Source organism: Pseudochaenichthys georgianus, chromosome 8, assembly GCF_902827115.2.
Source record: "Pseudochaenichthys georgianus chromosome 8, fPseGeo1.2, whole genome shotgun sequence".
Lineage (NCBI taxonomy): Eukaryota > Metazoa > Chordata > Actinopteri > Perciformes > Channichthyidae > Pseudochaenichthys > Pseudochaenichthys georgianus.
Window position 1 is genome coordinate 28,261,918 of NC_047510.2, and position 17,298 is coordinate 28,279,215.

Sequence of the window (17,298 nt, forward strand, 5' to 3'; positions counted from 1 at the left end):
TGCAGTTGTGTTTATTTGAAAATCATTTAGTATAATCACATACATTCTGTGTTTTATATTCAACAATTCTGTGTTCTTTATTTATTGATTGTTCAATACCTGACAAGGCCGGAGATGAAATATCTACATACATCTTATAAGAGTAATACATTATGTATAATATCAGTTAAAATAAGTGCTTCAACATAGTTAACATTGCTGGAGGTATGCACAAATATTGATAGATGTCTTGTAATGCACTATTGAGGAACCTGCAACCCAAGTTTTTCATTCAGTGCAGAACTACACCACAGTTGTGCAGACCAATATGTCAATAAACCTTAGAAAATCTTGAAATCTTGAACGGGATGTGCAAAATAGTCATTACATACAGTCTTTAATTAACAATTAGTAGAGAATAACGTGTAATGAATATACTTTATAGGGATCGTATTAATATCTAATAATAAAAATATTGAAATTCAATAACATGCTTTAACCACCAGGTGTCCCTTGATATCAGCTGTGCACCTTTATGGTGTAAATACAGCCTATCTACCAATTGGATCAAATATAAAAGTGAGCCGAATTAGTGTTGATACTGCAAGGAGACGTATTGTGTGAAAAGAAATGTAAGATGTTGTTTAATGGCTGATATATTTATGATCCACGTCACGTTTTCAGTTCCTCATGTTTGTCTTCTCATCAGGGCTCTATAAATACAGAACTACGGCAGATATGTAATATGTAATGCAGCCGAACCGTGTATTACAATGCCGTTATGTGATGACTTTCAAAGAGAAAAGCAAGCACACTCGGAATAAGGTATTATTATTATTATTTTGGTCTGTTTCCGGTATTTGTTAATGACGATGTGCTCTGAGATGTGAGACTGGAATTGCACAGGGGGGAAATAACGTAGGCTATCTTTAGATGCGGATTTTGTTAAACTAATATGTTTAGGCTGTGGACCAACACTATACATTGACGGGGAAGGGGGTAGCAATAAAGATAACACCATGAAACAGTTACACAACATAACCGATAGCAGCGTCCCTAGCAACCACCTTGGTAACAATGAAAACGTCGCGATTTCCTGAAGTAATCTTCGTAATAACTAGCAAACTAAAGATCATGTACATCCACTGCACACATAATCTGAAATAACAACTCATATTTCTTGCATCAAATGACATCAAAACGAATTTTAATGGCCAAACTGACTTTAAAATAGGCATTTTACACCCAGAATAAAACGAATTTCGGCCATGTTTTCTTTTTCTGCAGGGAGAAATTTGAAGATCACGTGACATAGACGCCAGCCATCGGAATGAATGGTGAAAAAAACGGGGTTTGTCAAACAGAGCACATGGTGTAGGCCAAACGATAGCTGGGGATTCTGGGTAGTGTAGTGTCTTCTGCCATCCTTTACTCAGAAAACATATTTGTTTCTCCGAATCGAAGGGGAAAAATACAAAAGCATTGCACACAATTTAAACCAATCAATGTTGTGTAATTAACAAGGATAATCTGGTGTTTTTTAGTCGATGAGTAGTGCAGATATCACTGTAAAATCAATCGACAGTAAGAGGAGTACTTACTTCCGGGTGTAAAATTCTCCGTTATCCAATGGGAATGGATGCTCACATTGCCTTTAAGGGCAGCCGGCATAAACGAATGCCGTGCTTCCATGAGCGTCAAATCCCGACGCAGATGGGAATACATTGCAATCAGTTGAAAGCTATTTGCGTCCCTTTATGACGCTGAAGGAGACTAGGAGCGTCAAAATTGGACGCCACGGACACTGACCAAACGTCGCTATTGGACGCTTAGGGAGTGAGAGTGTGTTGATTTAAACAGCTCCTTATATCCGTTAGCGCAGCTAGCTAGCACCAGATGCTAACAACAACAATGCAAGTAAGGTCTCTCTCTCGCTCGCTCGGGCCACACATACACACACCCTCCCGGTCCACCAAATGGCCAGTCGGTGCCTGCCGGTGAGCGTGGAAGTGTGGTCTGCCACAAGCGGGCGGCAGGAGCGGGGCTGTCAGCATCAGCTTGTAGATGGTATTTTAAACTCGATGCGCTCTGAAACTACGGGGCGGCCAAGGAAAAAAAATACACATGCGTTAATCGCGTTAAAATAATTAGTGACGTAATTTTTTTTTTTTTATTATCGGTTATCGGTATCGGTCTTGAGAAGCAGGAAGTTATCGGTATCGGTATCGGTTTCACAAAACCAATATTGTGCATCCCTAATTTCAAGTGCTACTCAACTGGCTATAGATAAGCCAGTCCTTTATTAGTATACAAGTGCTCTGTTAGCAGTTCTTTGTTAGTAATTCTATTGCTCGAGGTGGAGTCGAAAGAGATGAGTTTTCAGTCTGCGCCGGAAGATGTACAGGCTTTCTGCTGTCCTGATGTCAATGGGGAGCTCATTCCACCATTTTGGAGCCAGGATAGCAAACCCACGTGTTTTTGCTGATGGGAACTTGGGTCCCCCTCGTAGCGAGGGTGCAGCGAGTCGTTTGGCTGATGCAGAGCGTAGTGCACGCGCTGGGGTGTACAGTTTAACCATGTCCTGGATGTAGGAAGGGCCAGATCCATACACAGGGCGTGATGCAACCCCAGGTGGGCTGGGACCGAACGGCCTCCACACGCTGCGTCTCACTCCGACTCTCATCATGAGGCGCGTACACGCTCAGGGGATGAGTGGAGGTGAGCGCAGTGTTGTCCACATGAGGCGTTAAAACGGCGCTCATGGGTTTATTATGACCGTGTGTAGAAGGCGTATCTCGGACAGAGGAATGCCGCGAGCTCTGCAGGTTATTAACCGATAGGTTAAAACCAGCAGGCTTCTGCAGGGAGCCCTGCCGTCTACTTAATCAACAGATTAGTGGCAGCCGGCTTAATTACCGGCTCTGCGTCCTCGGAGGCTCTCGCGGAGCAGACCTCCCTCCCCTTTGACTCGCCGCCGGGAGACCCCGTCTCTGGGGTGGCGGGGGAGCGGAGACGTGGGACGCTGACGCCGCGGCTGCTGCGGGCGTTGATGCTGCTGTGGCAGCTCAGCCGGCTGGAGCCAGCTGTACATGCTGGCGAATGTCGTCCGCCTGTTCCGCGGCCGTCTTCATGGACTCCACCATGGCGTGGAACTGGGGTCCGAGCAGCCCGTCCGGGCTGATTGGAGCGTCCAGTAGCACTTTTCTGGCCGTCTCCGTAACAGACGCCTACTTCAGCCCGAGGTGGCGCTGGATCTGTGTCACCCACGCGGAAATCCTCGCCTGGGAGACAGCGACAGACGCGCACAGACGCCGTGCTGGCCGCCTTGCTGATTTCCTCTGCCTTGGTGGTCGACCGCTCTACCAGTGTCCCCACCGAGTTGGAGAGCCGTGTTATTTGCCGCCGCGCTGTGGTGACGGAGAGGGGGAAAGCATGTTTGGCCGCCAAGCTGGCACCCTGCTCCGACTCTGTCTCCCCCGTCCGGGGGAGAGGAGGGTGGGGAGAACCGAACGGTGAACCGTGGAGGGAGGCGGGGCAGGAGTTGCTTTTCTTCGGACTCCTGCCCGGCACTCGGCCCCAGGGACACGAGGCCCCGTCCGTGGGCTCGTAAGCCTGGACGGGCCAATCGTCCTCCTCGGCCACAGCAGCAAGAGCGTCTGCTCTCCGCTTCCTGTCGCCCGAGGGGAGGGGAGCGCAGTGTGTGCGCATGCTACCTGCTGGTTTAGAGCCGTGTACGCGTGCTCTGACCCCAGGCAAGATTTGCATACTGCTTTTATCTCTGCTGGTCATAACTCATTATGAACCCAGAGCCACATGAGGGACAATCACGGACGCAGTTGTCATGATGATTCTCAATTGCTGTGCTTCAGTAACTGTGCTGGTTTGCTGAAGAAAAGAGGGAGCAGATTGCCGGGCCACCTTCCTATTTATACCGGAAGGAGGCCCGAGGGTGGGGCCCACCTAGCGGGTGGGCGTGGACTACAAGTGCTTCAGTGCTGCGCGGGGGCGCAGAGGGATAACCAAATAGCGATAGCCTTACGGCCCGTACACACTACAGGCGTCAAAAAAGGCTTCCAACGCTTCGCCCATTCATTTGAATGGGGTGACGTAGGATATTTTCAAAATTCGCCAAACTGCATTGTGGGTAGCATGGCAAGGCGTTGCAAGCCTCGCGAGCGTCTATCGGCGTCAAAAGTTCAACAATGTTCAACTTTTGAGGCTCGAGGCTTGCTCGAAGCTGGCGTCAGCCAATCAAATCCCGTTTTTGAATTCCCGTCATTACAAGCACTAGCCAATCAAACCGCGTGTATGCAGGTCTTGACTATTTTTCTTATGTCAGAAAATGGAGGACACATTAATCATTTCCGTGGCAAATGTCCCAGTCTTGTATGACTGTACTCTGTTCACCTACCGGGACCTAAACCGGAGGAACCAGGCATGGCGGGAGGTGGCAGAGACAGTTGGTGAAACTGGTAGGTTTTCAACTGTTTGGAGAGTTTATATCCAGTTTACTTCGTTTTAGCATTGAACAGACAGCTAGTAATGTAGCATAATAACATATTGTGGTGACCACCTTCGATCGCCTCCGACTCCCATATCTCTCGGCACTACAATATCATATATATTAATAAAAAAATATTATAATAAGTATAAGCATAATATATAACCGAAAGAACGAGATCGCGGATACAAGCGGCCGAGATGGGTTTCCTCCGCCGGGTGGCTGGTGTCTCCCTTAGGGATAAGGTGAGAAGTTCGGTCATCAGGGAGGGACTCGGAGTTGAGCCGCTCCTCCTTCGCGTCGAAAGAAGCCAGTTGAGGTGGTTCGGGCACCTAGTTAGGATGCCACCTGGGCGCCTCCCTAGGGAGGTGTTCCAGGCACGTCCAGCTGGGAAGAGACCAAGGGGTAGACCTAGGACCAGGTGGAGGGATTATATCTCTTCGCTGGCCTGGGAGCGCCTTGGGATCCCCCAGTCAGAGCTGGTTGATGTCGCCAGGGAAAAGAAAGTTTGGGGCTCTCTGCTGGAACTGCTACCCCCGCGACCCGACCACGGATAAGCGGGAGAAGATGGATGGATGGATAATATATAACATAACATATAATACATGCACAGCTATCAAGCATAGGCAGTATATTTAGCCAGCTAGTAATGTAGCATAACATATAATATATATTAATATAATAATACAAAAATATATATATAATATAACATATAATACATGCAGAGGGTGTCGTTTTTCTCATACTGATATTCTGAACAATCTGTGTTGTTGTATTTGCTGTAAAGTGTCTCTACTGTAGGCTAATTTTATTATATGTACAGCACTTTGGCTCGACCAAAAATCGTTTATAAATGTGCTATATAAATAAAACTTGATTTGATTCACAGCTATCAAGCATAGACAGTATATTTAGCCAGCATGGAATGTAGCATAAAAATAGCATTCATTAATGGAGGAATAATTTAGTAAATTAAAGAAATTCACTTTATTATTTATTAACTTTATTATTTCATTTCATTTCATTAGAGAACGTCTGCAAGAAAAGATGAAAGAAGTCTGCTGTCTGCTGTGACCAATTGCCCAGCCAACCCCACCAGTGGTGGAGGAGGACGAGGACTTTCAATTCTTCAAGAGCCTCTTGCCCACCATGAGGCAGATGACAAAGGCACAGAGGGCAAGAGTCCGCCTCGGGGTACACCAGCTCATTTTTGAGGTGGACCAGGAGAACAATGTATAATTTATAATTTTTTCACACATACTGATCCACATTACATTTTTTTACACTCATCACACACACTTCACTCAAATTCACCAAATAAAACATTATTTCAAGTATGTTATGGCTATACTGTGTCTTCACTTGTTCATGTGGTTTGTCAGTTGCAACATACCAGAAGCTTCATGTATGTCGGTATATATAATGTGCTTTCTTCTGTAATTGGTCATGTGAAAACATATTGAAATTATGAGTGGTTTATCAGTAAAAACAGGGCTGAAAGAAAAAGGTTGTTAGTCATATCATAATATAATAATATCAATTCAAGAAACATGTTTATTAGCAATGTTTGATTTTAAAATGGCTCATTTGGAACATTTGCTCTTTAAAGAAAATGGGTAGCTCTTAAAAGAGCTTTTGGTTTGGAGGAGCCATGGTGACCCTACACCACGTTCTGCTGCCATGACACGACACCCTCCTCATTCAAATAGGAGCAGAAGGTCTCCCGCAGTTGGATGGATCGGCGTGTGGCGTTGTTTGAGCCCATCATAGGTGCATCGCGCAGGGTTGGAGCTTCATCACTCGACTTTGCGACGACAGGTGTGCATGATGACCTTCCTATTGTCTTCCTGCGGAGGACGTTGTGCAACACACAGGTGGCCTTCACACACAACTCTGTTACCCCCGGGCTGGTGGTGATGACACGCCGGAACATTCTCCACTGAGATGAGAGGATGCCAAACGCACATTCAACCACCAACCTGGCCGAGGCGGTAGTTGAACAGCCTCCTGTGAGGTGACGTCCAGGGAACGGACGCAGCAGGTTGTCCAGCAGCGGAAAAGCCTCATCCCCAACAAACACATGGGGAAGAAGGCCGAGCCGCTCTGCTCCTGGGATGACGGTGTCAGGTGGGAGCTGCAGACTGCCATCTCGGAGGCTCTCTCCAAATGCAGAATTCCGCAGGCTTCCACCGTCGCTGCTCCTTCCAAAACCTCCGACATCCACTACCCTGAAGAGGTACTGGGCATCCACGACAGCCAGCAGTACCAAGGAGTGGGTGGACTTGTAGTTGAAGTAGAGGGACCCAGAATGTGCCGGAGCCTGGATCACCACGTGCTTCCCATCAATGGCACCAACGCAATTTGGAAAGTTCCAGCGCTCCTGGAACCCAGCAGCGATGGCTCTCCAGTCCTCCGTCTGTGGTACCGGCATGGTCTCCTCGACCAGCGCGGTCCAGATGGCACCCGCAACCTCCTTCACGATGACAGCCACTGTTGTATGCCCGACCCGATAGCTGAATGCTATGGTCCTGTACGAGTCACCGGTTGCCAGGTACCTGAGAAAAAAGTAATATACATGATTTAAAAAAAAAAAAAGTTATACGCCACGCAGACACACACACCAGACACACACACACCAACATACACAGACACACACACACACCAACATACCACAGACACACACACATCACAGACAGACACACACACACCAACATACCACAGACACACAATTACACCACAGGCAGACACACACACCGCAGACACACACACACACACACACACACACATACACACACACACCAACATACCACAGACACACACACCAACATACCACAGACACACAATTACACCACAGGCAGACACACACACATCACAGACACACCAACATACCACAGACACACAATTACACCACAGGCAGACACACACACACCGCAGACACACACACAGACACACCAACATACCACAGACACACAATTACACCACAGGCAGACACACACACACCGCAGACACACAAACATACAACAGACACATCACAGACACACAATTACACCACAGGCAGACACACACACCGCAGACACACACAAAATTACACCACAGGCAGACAGACACACACACACCACAGACACACACAATTACACCACAGACAGACACACACACACCAACATATCACAGACACACAATTACACCACACACACACAATTACACCACACACACACACACACACACACACCACACACACACACACACACACACACACACACACACACACACACACACACACACACACACACACACACACACACACACACACACACACACACACAGGGGAGCAATACTGCGTTTACCTAGCTATCTTAATTAATGTCATTCATCTGAACTAAATCACAGACTTCATTCATCCATTGCATGCATTCTCTCTCTTTATATACAGAGTCATATTAAAGAAGTAGAAATACACAAAACGTACCGTAGGCAGATGGCGAGTCGCTCGGCGGGTCCGATTGACAAACGCATACGGGTGTTTGCCTTTGCAATCAGTGGACCGACTTTTCCGAGCAACTCGTCGAACGCGTCTTTGCTCATCCTGCTGAAACAGTACACCATCCAGGCGGATCTCTTGGACAAGAACGTGGTATTCCCCCCGTTGCAGACGTTTTCTGAGTATCGGATGTACCCAACAGCGACGCACTATACGTGGCCTCCTGCGAGACATTGAATAAACCAACGCTACCGTTGCTACAAAACCGGCATCCATTTTGGCAATAGTAAAGAAGAGCCGGGCTTTTTTTTGCTTTGTATGCGGGGGGGCAGGCGGGAGATTCCTGATTGGTTGTTGGTCGCCTTGGGCGCGAGAAAGCGCCAAGCCTCAGACACGCCCAGCTTCAAGCTTTTCTGACGCCTGTAGTGTGTACGGGCCGTTAGAGGGCGAAGCCATATACGAAATAGAACACGTCTACTGTGAAGTTTTGTGTTTTGTTGCTCAACAGTTAGCACATGACTCCTGTTACCTTTATTATCCACTCTATCTGATCTACTCATACAGTAGATGCCCAATAAGACCATCCTACCACCAAGAAAATAGCAGACACATTGTGCATGCACTGCTGCATTTATTGGAAAAAGTAGTTTTGGAGGTATAAAAGTATATATTTTTAAAGTCACCTCAAAATTGTACTTAAGTAGTTGAGTAAATGTAATTAGTTACTTTACACTATTGGCTCAAACCAGTCTATGGCTCAAACTGACGCACAAAGTTTGCAGCAATAACAGAAACAACTTTGTTATGTTATGTAGAGACTACTCATTTTAATACTATTGTAAAAAATAAATACAATATTTACACAACAATGATGTGAGAAACTGTGTAGGCTACAGTAAAATATAATAAAATATGACAGTACTATATTCAAGTAGAGCTGTGCAGGTTTAACAAGAGGTCGCGTGGAGCAGAAATGTGCAACATGTAGTACAGGATTTACAATATTAAAAAGATATTGTTCGCATGATGTGAATTATGATGTTGCATAATGTTTTTCTGAGGTGGATAACATTTAAGTAGTTTTGGAGGTATACAAGTAATTTGTGTCATGAAGTGTAAAGTACAAGTAACCTCCAAATTGAACTTAAGTAGTTGAGTAAATGTACTTCGTTACTTTACACTATTGGCTCAAACTGACGCACAAAGTTTGCAGTAATAACAGACACAACTTTGTTACGTCATGTAGACTATATTTATAGACTAGAATAAAATGAGCTGTTAAAATGTGCTTTTAGCGTTAAATTATCCCCACAGAAACAGTTAAAGTTAATCATTGTAATACTATTGTAAAAAATAAATACAATATTTACACAACAATGATGTGAGAAACTGTGTAGGCTACAGTGAAATATGATAAAATATGACAGTACTATATTCAAGTAGAGCTGTGCAGGTTTAACAAGAGGTACATGTAGTACAGGATTTACAATATTAAAAATATAGTGTTGTGAATTATGATGTTGCATAATGTTTTTCTGAGGTGGATAACATTCACTGCCAGTAGCATAAAGTTAAGCATGAAGTGAAGAGGTCAGGTGTTTAAACCCGGTAGTTAGCACGAGTTACAAGCGTTAGCTGATAAACGGCTAAATATATAACAGCCGTGCGGAAATAACCACGCCGCGGAGTGATACCAATTACTCCTATAATAACAACAAACGGTGACAGATAACACATTAAAATGTTATTTTCTACCTGTTAACTTAAACAGTTTCACATGTCCTTAACTATTATTTCACTCACCAGTATAGTGTAGGCTACAGCTGTCACTTTAGGACTGAAATGTGAGCACGGGGCTGAACAGAAAGAGCCTCACTGCGGAGGATAAAGTCCGCCAAATTTTGGACCAATCCGCTCCCTGGCTCTTCTTCTTTCTCAGTATTATCCATTTATTTATATATACAGTCTATGGCAGGGGTGCCCAACCAGTCGAGATTCCCAGTCGATCGCGAGATGTGTCTAAAAATAGAACAACAATATTCTGTTTTATCGTTAATGTCCTATAACATAATCTTCCTGTGTCAGAATAATGCACTTGAACGCATCAAAGCTTTGTGATTGGCCGGCGTGACCCCATGTCGGGGTGTGGCTTTATGGCAGAAGCAAAAAAGCCCAAAATATATAATTTTCACTCCGAGTGGGAGGATGATTATTTTTGTATCTATTCTAATTCAAAGTCCATCCGTCTCATCTGCAATGCGAGCGTGGCTTTATCGAATAAGGGTAATTTAGGAGCGGCATTTCAAAACAGTGGACAAACGCTACGAGACGGAATTCCCTCCTAATTCGTAGTACCCCTCAGTGCGCAGTACCTCAAGCCCCTCCTTCTCAACCTTTGAGGCATGTGACTAACGGCCCCTCCTTCTCAACCTTTGAGGCACGTGACTAACGGCCCCTCCTTCTCAACCTTTGAGGCACGTAAAATAAAATTAAAGTTAAAAAACAAATGAAGGCCCTTTCTTGAAGTCATAACTGAAATAATTGATGCAATTAACATGCAAATAGACATTAAAATATGCTTTGAAGGCTGTTAATGTATTTAATTTGAGTTTTACATTTTTAAATGCCGTTGCCAGGGCGACAGATCACTCGCCATCATCATTGGTATCATCAGTGGCGTTTCTATATGTACAAAAGTGGTGGGGCACAAAAAACTCAGATGTCTATATATAAGCTTCTGCAGAGAGGTTCATGGCTGGTGAGGCACTGGCACTGACTCTTCAGGTTTACAAATATATTAAATCAAAATATAATATTATTTTCAAAAGCTTTTTTTGTCTGATGCTTCAATTACTTTCAAACAGACAGTTCAACAGAAGGATACCCAAAAAAAATTTATTGTATCATTTAAATATTGAATTGTTCTCTCTTAGTAATATCCCATTTTCAATAAAATTGCAGTCTTACCTTGACTTGAAGATTAAGTCCATTTGCCTATCCCTCTGGACAAAAATCTCTATTACTTTTTTGTAAAAGTCCTCCTTATCTTCTTGTAGTTTAAAAAGTCTATCATAAATCTAATCTAATCAATAGATTTTTGATTCGAAAATGATAAAAGTAGGGTAGACATGTGGATATTATCCGGCTGAACAAAACGTACATTTATCTAACAGCTACGTTTCCCACAGATCTTATTTGGAGCTATTTTCTAAAATCCTATGGAGAAATCTCGTTGCTTTTTTGTGGAGGGAAGCCATGCGCAGCTTACTTCCTGGTTTTAGGACGCCTCACTGCAGCTCTCTCTCCTCCTCTTCACACACCACACTTTTCGCTGCACACGTACTTACAGCCAATCAGCTCTGAATTATGTGAGATGACGTATGGTGGGGATGGCAGCACTTTGCCCCTATGGTCATTATTTGTTGCCACACACATTAAATAGGAAAATACTGTAGTTTTTGCAGTCACCGTTCACGAGACAGTCAGAGGGAGGGGCAGGATCAGGTTTTGTCCTATATACAGTCTATGGTTTTGTCCCACATGGCTCTAAACAGCTCAATAGGCACACACTGTAGACACTAATTAGAAGAACACATACTAAAACAGCAATGTACAGACGAATCAGATGATTAAACATGATCTTAAAATATATTTTATATATTTTTTTATTTATTTTTTGCATTTTGTTGTAATCATTATTTTAATACTTTCTGCTGACACTAGGTGGGGCTGTGCCAACTCTCACGCATCTGGCGTGTGACACACGCTTTCACTCTCAATCTCACGCTCTCGCGCTGCCCAAACTATTCTCACGCCAAAAACAAGAATACCGAAGACTAGAAACGGTTTTGAAAACTTTTGTCAGGTAGTGATCATCTTCTCAATAGAACATCTTTGATAATGTCTTCTGGCCAATCAGAATAAAGATAACGGCGTGGTGTTGTTGCAGGAAGTCCCGACGGAGAATACTTTTGCTGTAGTACATCTCTATATACATCGATACAACATTACGTGTTGATAGAAATCAACACGTAATGAAATAAGACCCCACGGTTTGACGATTGATAGGTGTGTGGGCTGTCTGTCATGTTGACACACAGAACAATGGGGGCTATTAACCCTTAACCACAATGTAAAGTAATTAACACAGCTTCTTCCCTCTTCTCTCTGTGAGGAGCAGCAGGTTCAGCTTTCAGAACAAAGTAACAAAAAACTAAAATGGCATTCATTTGTTTAAATATGTCGTGTAGTAATAGATGTATTTATTTTTCCTCTCAAGAGAGTACCAGAATGTGTATTTTATGTTAGTATTTAAAAAAATCTCCTGGGGGATGCATGTCAACTCTTTCACCTGTGTGTAAATTGCAGGATTGGCTCCAGGTCGCCCTTTTTATTTACTACAAGACAAATGTGCCTTTTTATTTCATACAGTTCAATTTTGATTGAGACAGGGAAATAATCTAAACCTCACGCGTGGCGTTTCACTGTCAAGGGGGAGCGTGTATGTAATTACATTGCAAATACTGACTTCACCCCACCACTGTATGGGTTAGCCCTACCATAGATTACCCAACAAAAATACTCTCTGGCAACTGCCGACCCGTATTGCGCAAGCGCAGATCTAAGATCCAGTAGAAATGATAAAAAAAAGTAAAAGTCTGCTGCTTATTGTTCTACTAGGCCAAAATAGAGTGTGCCAGGTACCCAAAGTTGGCAACCCTGATATTAATATGTTAAAATAGTTAATACTCTGACGCTATGATTAACAGAACAGAACTGTGAAGCTCGTCACGTGTCTCAAAGGTATATATATATATTTATATTAATATGTTAAAATAGTTAATACTCTGATGCTATGATTAACAGAACAGAACTGTGAAGCTCGTCACGTGCCTCAAAGGTTGAGAGGAGGGGCCGTTAGTCACGTGCCTCAAAGGTTGAGAAGGAGGGGCCGTTAGTCAGGAGGGGCCGTTAGTCACGTGCCTCAAAGGTTGAGAAGGAGGGGCCGTTAGTCACGTGCTTCAAAGGTTGAGAAGGAGGGGCCTAGGTTGAGAAGGAGGGGCCGTTAGTCACGTGCCTCAAAGGTTGAGAAGGAGGGGCTTGAAAGGACAGCTAAATACACAGCAGTCCATTTTCACCAGGCCCAACAACAAGAGCAAGGCTGCTACCATAGTATGGAAGCAAACAAAAGACAGAAGTATTTGAATTTGATCAGACACCGAATTTATAGCATTGAAAATAATTACTTTGAAAATCATGTATCTGAATGTGTGTTGCTCCGAATTTACCTATGTGAAATAAAAATGTTGAAATTCAGATCCCAAAATTTCAAGTGAAAAAAATTCGATGTTAAAAAATTCGGTGTATAAAATTCGACGTAAAAAATTTCGATGCAGCATCATCCGGGCCAGAGCCGTATAATAGAAGAGTTACGTCATCTCCGTTCACTCCAATGGACCAGTTTTTTACAGCAATGGCGGATCGTGGAGCCTCTCAATCGTTCCCCGGAAGTTAGCGCCAAGGCTGGCAGAGCTGTGGAGTTGCAGCATAATAGACCGTTCGTGACGGACTTTTAAAGGTAAGAAGAAGTTTAAAGATTTATATTGCGGATATTATCAGTACATCTGATTCTAATGAACATGTGTATTAAAGGATGTCAGTGGATTATCCCTAAATTAGTAGATTTAGGGAACGTTTACAGATAACGGATCAAGCTAGGATACCGAAGCAAGTTAGCAACACACGTTGAACAGCCTTTTAATTGTACATTCCGTTCTCTTAATGTCTATTTGGTCCAACGTTGTTGAATTATAGAAGAGGGGCTTCTAAACGGGATTGTATGCAGGGGTGGAGGCATGGCCGTATCCACCATTGAGGTCACCGAGGTCCGGACCTCGGTAATTTTTTCCGAGCTGTGTATACAAAACTTGTGATATAATTGCAGTAAAAGGGATTATTTGTAGTACTTCCATTTACTGCCGATGGGGGTGCTGCATAACTACATCGATTAAAGCAAACAGAAGAAGACGACATGTATCAACAAACCACCGCACCGCAGCCCGGATTTGAACTGGAGCAGAGGAGGAGTGATGAGGTATCTAGAGATCTGAGTCCAGCGGGCTGCTTGTGTTTCTGTTCATCAGGACATCATATGACCAGCAGATCCTGTGTGAACGCTCTACGTTAGTCAGTGGACGTCCGACAACATGCACACTAACTTATATTGCAGCTATAGGCTATACTTTAAATTGTGTGAATAAACTAGCTAGAGAGCTACATTTAATTACATTCATCCAATGTCAGAAGGATTACCTTTTAACAAACGTTGTAATGCTTTTCTTTCATTTCAATTTGAGTAAAACATTGAAGATATAACATTGTATTGTTTTCTTTTCACACTGACTCAGATATAATGAAAAGACTACGTCAGTCGAAGCTCAGCTTTGGTAAGGAAGAGACAGGACAGGCAGAGAGAAAGAGAGAGAGAGAAAGTGATGGAAGTCAGGGAGGAACTGCAGGTATAGTCACACAAACGAATGTAGGCCTAATAACCCCATCTATCTATCTATCTATCTATCTATAACGTAGTCTTCATTTAGAATATAGACAATAGGCATAATTTTAAAACAACATCTTTGTTATGATGTCATAATAACATACAATTGTATAAAACACAATTTGCTTACATCTTTGTTCTCTTTTGAGAATCAAACAAAACTGATTTAAAGTTAAAAAAATAATGCAAACAAACAAGTGAAATGAACTAAATTGCTGAATTGATTTTAATTCACTGGCAGGAGCGACAAGTGAGGAGGAGCAAAAGTGAACAACGAGGGAGAGATTGAACAAAGAGAAAGAGTAGAGGACAGAGAGAGTAATGAACAGGAAGAAGACAGAGAGACTAAAGAAGATGGAAGAGAGGCTGCAGGTTATGGAAAGGAGAGAGACATGGAAAATGAATGTTGACAATGTTGTGTGATCATTTTAGCCTCTTCTGCATGTCCAGATCATTAATAGTAACACTCAACTGATTGTTATGCATTACACTTTAAAAAGAATTGATGCTGCAGCCCACTGACATGGTTTGAAATCAATATAGTATCCAATTTGTGACCCCCCACAGGACTTAAAAAGCACCTAACTAGATCATGAAAATCCCAAAAATCTCGGGGGAGTATACCCCCGAACCCCCCTAGCATGTTTGGACCTCGGTATTTAGGAAATCCTGGATACGGCCCTGGGTGGAGGGAGTTAAATATTAGATAAATATAACTTTGGTGCGTGTAAGAGTGAGTGTTTTTAACAGAGCCATATTGTGTCCTTGTGATTCTGTTGATTATTACCTGTCTGTATAATGTTGCAGCTCAGCTGATTTTGGATTGATGGCAAAGGGAGAGGGACTTAAGTGAGAGTGAAAACACAAGGTAAGTTTAATACTACTGTTTTATATAAGTAAGCATACTAAACATGTATTCTATCACTGTATTATAAGTAATCTTGTTAGTAACCTACTGTATGGCAGGTGGAGGGGCAGTGATGTTACAGGTGGAGGAGCAAAACTGCAAGACTGCAAACTCACAAGACAGAGAAATCAAAGTTTGTTCTCCAGAGAAGAGGTTGATTTCACTCCAATTTTTTCATATTTTCTAAAGATGTGGAAATGGCACAAAAAAAAACTTGAGAGCTGTAACCAAGACAACTGTAACAACATGAGTAGAGAGCCACCAAGGTTTTTCAAGTCCCTCTCTTACTCCATTTTGCCAACCCAAACTTCCAGGTACATGACGGGACACCTTGCAGGTGGAGGGCAGTGATCTCTTCCCTCAATCTTTGAGACTAATGTAAGTAGAAGACATGGCACTGTAAATGTTCGAACATTTAAAAATATTATACCACTTAAAAATAAGAAATATTACTTTTGTTACTAAGAGTTCATACTTAGTATACCTGTGTCACCTTTCACACTATCGCTGTGATCATGAGCTATGGGCTTTGTAGATACAGGGGCCCTTCTCTTTTTGACCACAGGGCGATGCACGAAGATGGTGGGTATAGCCTCTGCTCTCAGCCTAGTCTTGCCCTTTCTTGTCTTGACAAACGAGTGACTTGAGGTTACTTCACAAACAGAACAACTCAGTTGTGTCTGCCCACATACATATTCCATAGTGGTTGAATACACAGTATTAGGAAACACTTTATACTTACTGGACATGTTATACTCATTACATACTGTATATAAAATATGACCAAGAATGTGAGACAACTTTATAGAAATTCACATCACATCTGTTACTGATGCCATTTGTCATACTTTGTTAAACTCACAAATAATAAAGTTCCATAACTTCAGTTGGGAACAGAGACCACACCTTATCTCCCCAAGGCATTTCCCATCCAATAGGTGTGCTGTGTGTGTATAACCCGTTCTCCTGTCTGTTACTCCCTCTTTCAGCACAAGAACCAGAGGGGGATTCAATGGAGCCTGAATACCTGCACTGAGACCCTCACCCTGCACCCTGAGTCTCAACTCTCAGTGTTTTTCAAGCCTTTCCCTGTTTTTTGTATTAAACAAAACATTAAGCTTTCCCAATGGTGTGGTTTTCGTTTTGTGAAAAAGTGCAAATGCAGTGTTTGTATATAATTACATCACATATTTTTTTGCTGTTGGTCGTGAAATTGCTCCTGCTTCCTCCGCTCCGTGTCAGTGGGGAAGCCGTACATTCGTACTCCTTTCTCTGAGCGATTTGAGCATCCCCAGGCAGCACAGCAAACCATGGTGGCGACTAGGAGGCAACACAGCACACCAGGACAACACGGAGGAAAAGGCACCGACAAACTGCATGATATGCTATTCAATGTTTATTGAATTCCATGTATTTGCAATGGATGTTCCTAAAACAACACATTTAACATCATCATCATCATCATCATCATCATCATCATCATCATCATCATCATCATCATCATCATCATCATCATGCTGCTGCTGCTAGTCCTTTGATAGTCACCTGTCGGTCACCTGTCCTTTCTGAAAGCCATAAAGATGACATTAGTCATTTAGATAACTTGTGTCCTCAATTACCATGGGATTACTGAAACTACCATGAATTCAAGAAAATGGTAGAAATGAATCTAATCTGAATTTTAAAGCATTACTTTAGATCCCCTCCCTCTAAATATATCAATACACATTAGAAAGTGATGCTCCTGACTACCATACAAGTTTAAGAAGATAATATTGGTTTTAAAGAATTCAAAGCTATAAATAAACAGGCTCTTTAACCAAGGCACTGTTAGCTGTTCACACTAATCCTAATATTATCACTTAATATTAGCAAAT

The 17,298-nt window shown here is 42.9% G+C and overlaps 2 protein-coding genes across 4 annotated transcripts in view; both read right to left on the minus strand.

The window, feature by feature from the left end:
• Positions 1-17,298, minus strand: part of LOC117451278 (serine hydroxymethyltransferase, cytosolic-like) — a 66,052-nt gene that overhangs the window by 12,185 nt on the left and 36,569 nt on the right. The window contains exon 1 of one of the 3 annotated variants that reach the window (XM_071204083.1): positions 9,762-9,845. The exons of the other annotated variants lie outside the window; for them this stretch is intronic. The gene's annotated coding sequence lies outside the window, so the exon portion shown is untranslated. Of the gene's footprint in view, positions 1-9,761; positions 9,846-17,298 lie in introns of those variants that run through there. 3 annotated transcript variants of the gene reach the window in all.
• LOC139434343 (uncharacterized) lies at positions 5,750-8,025 on the minus strand. Its single transcript, XM_071204203.1, has 2 exons — positions 7,947-8,025; positions 5,750-7,035 (listed from the first exon to the last, which is right to left on the minus strand). The coding sequence occupies exons 1-2, from the start codon at positions 7,991-7,993 to the stop codon at positions 6,141-6,143; spliced, it is 942 nt and encodes a 313-aa protein (XP_071060304.1). The 5' UTR covers positions 7,994-8,025; the 3' UTR covers positions 5,750-6,140.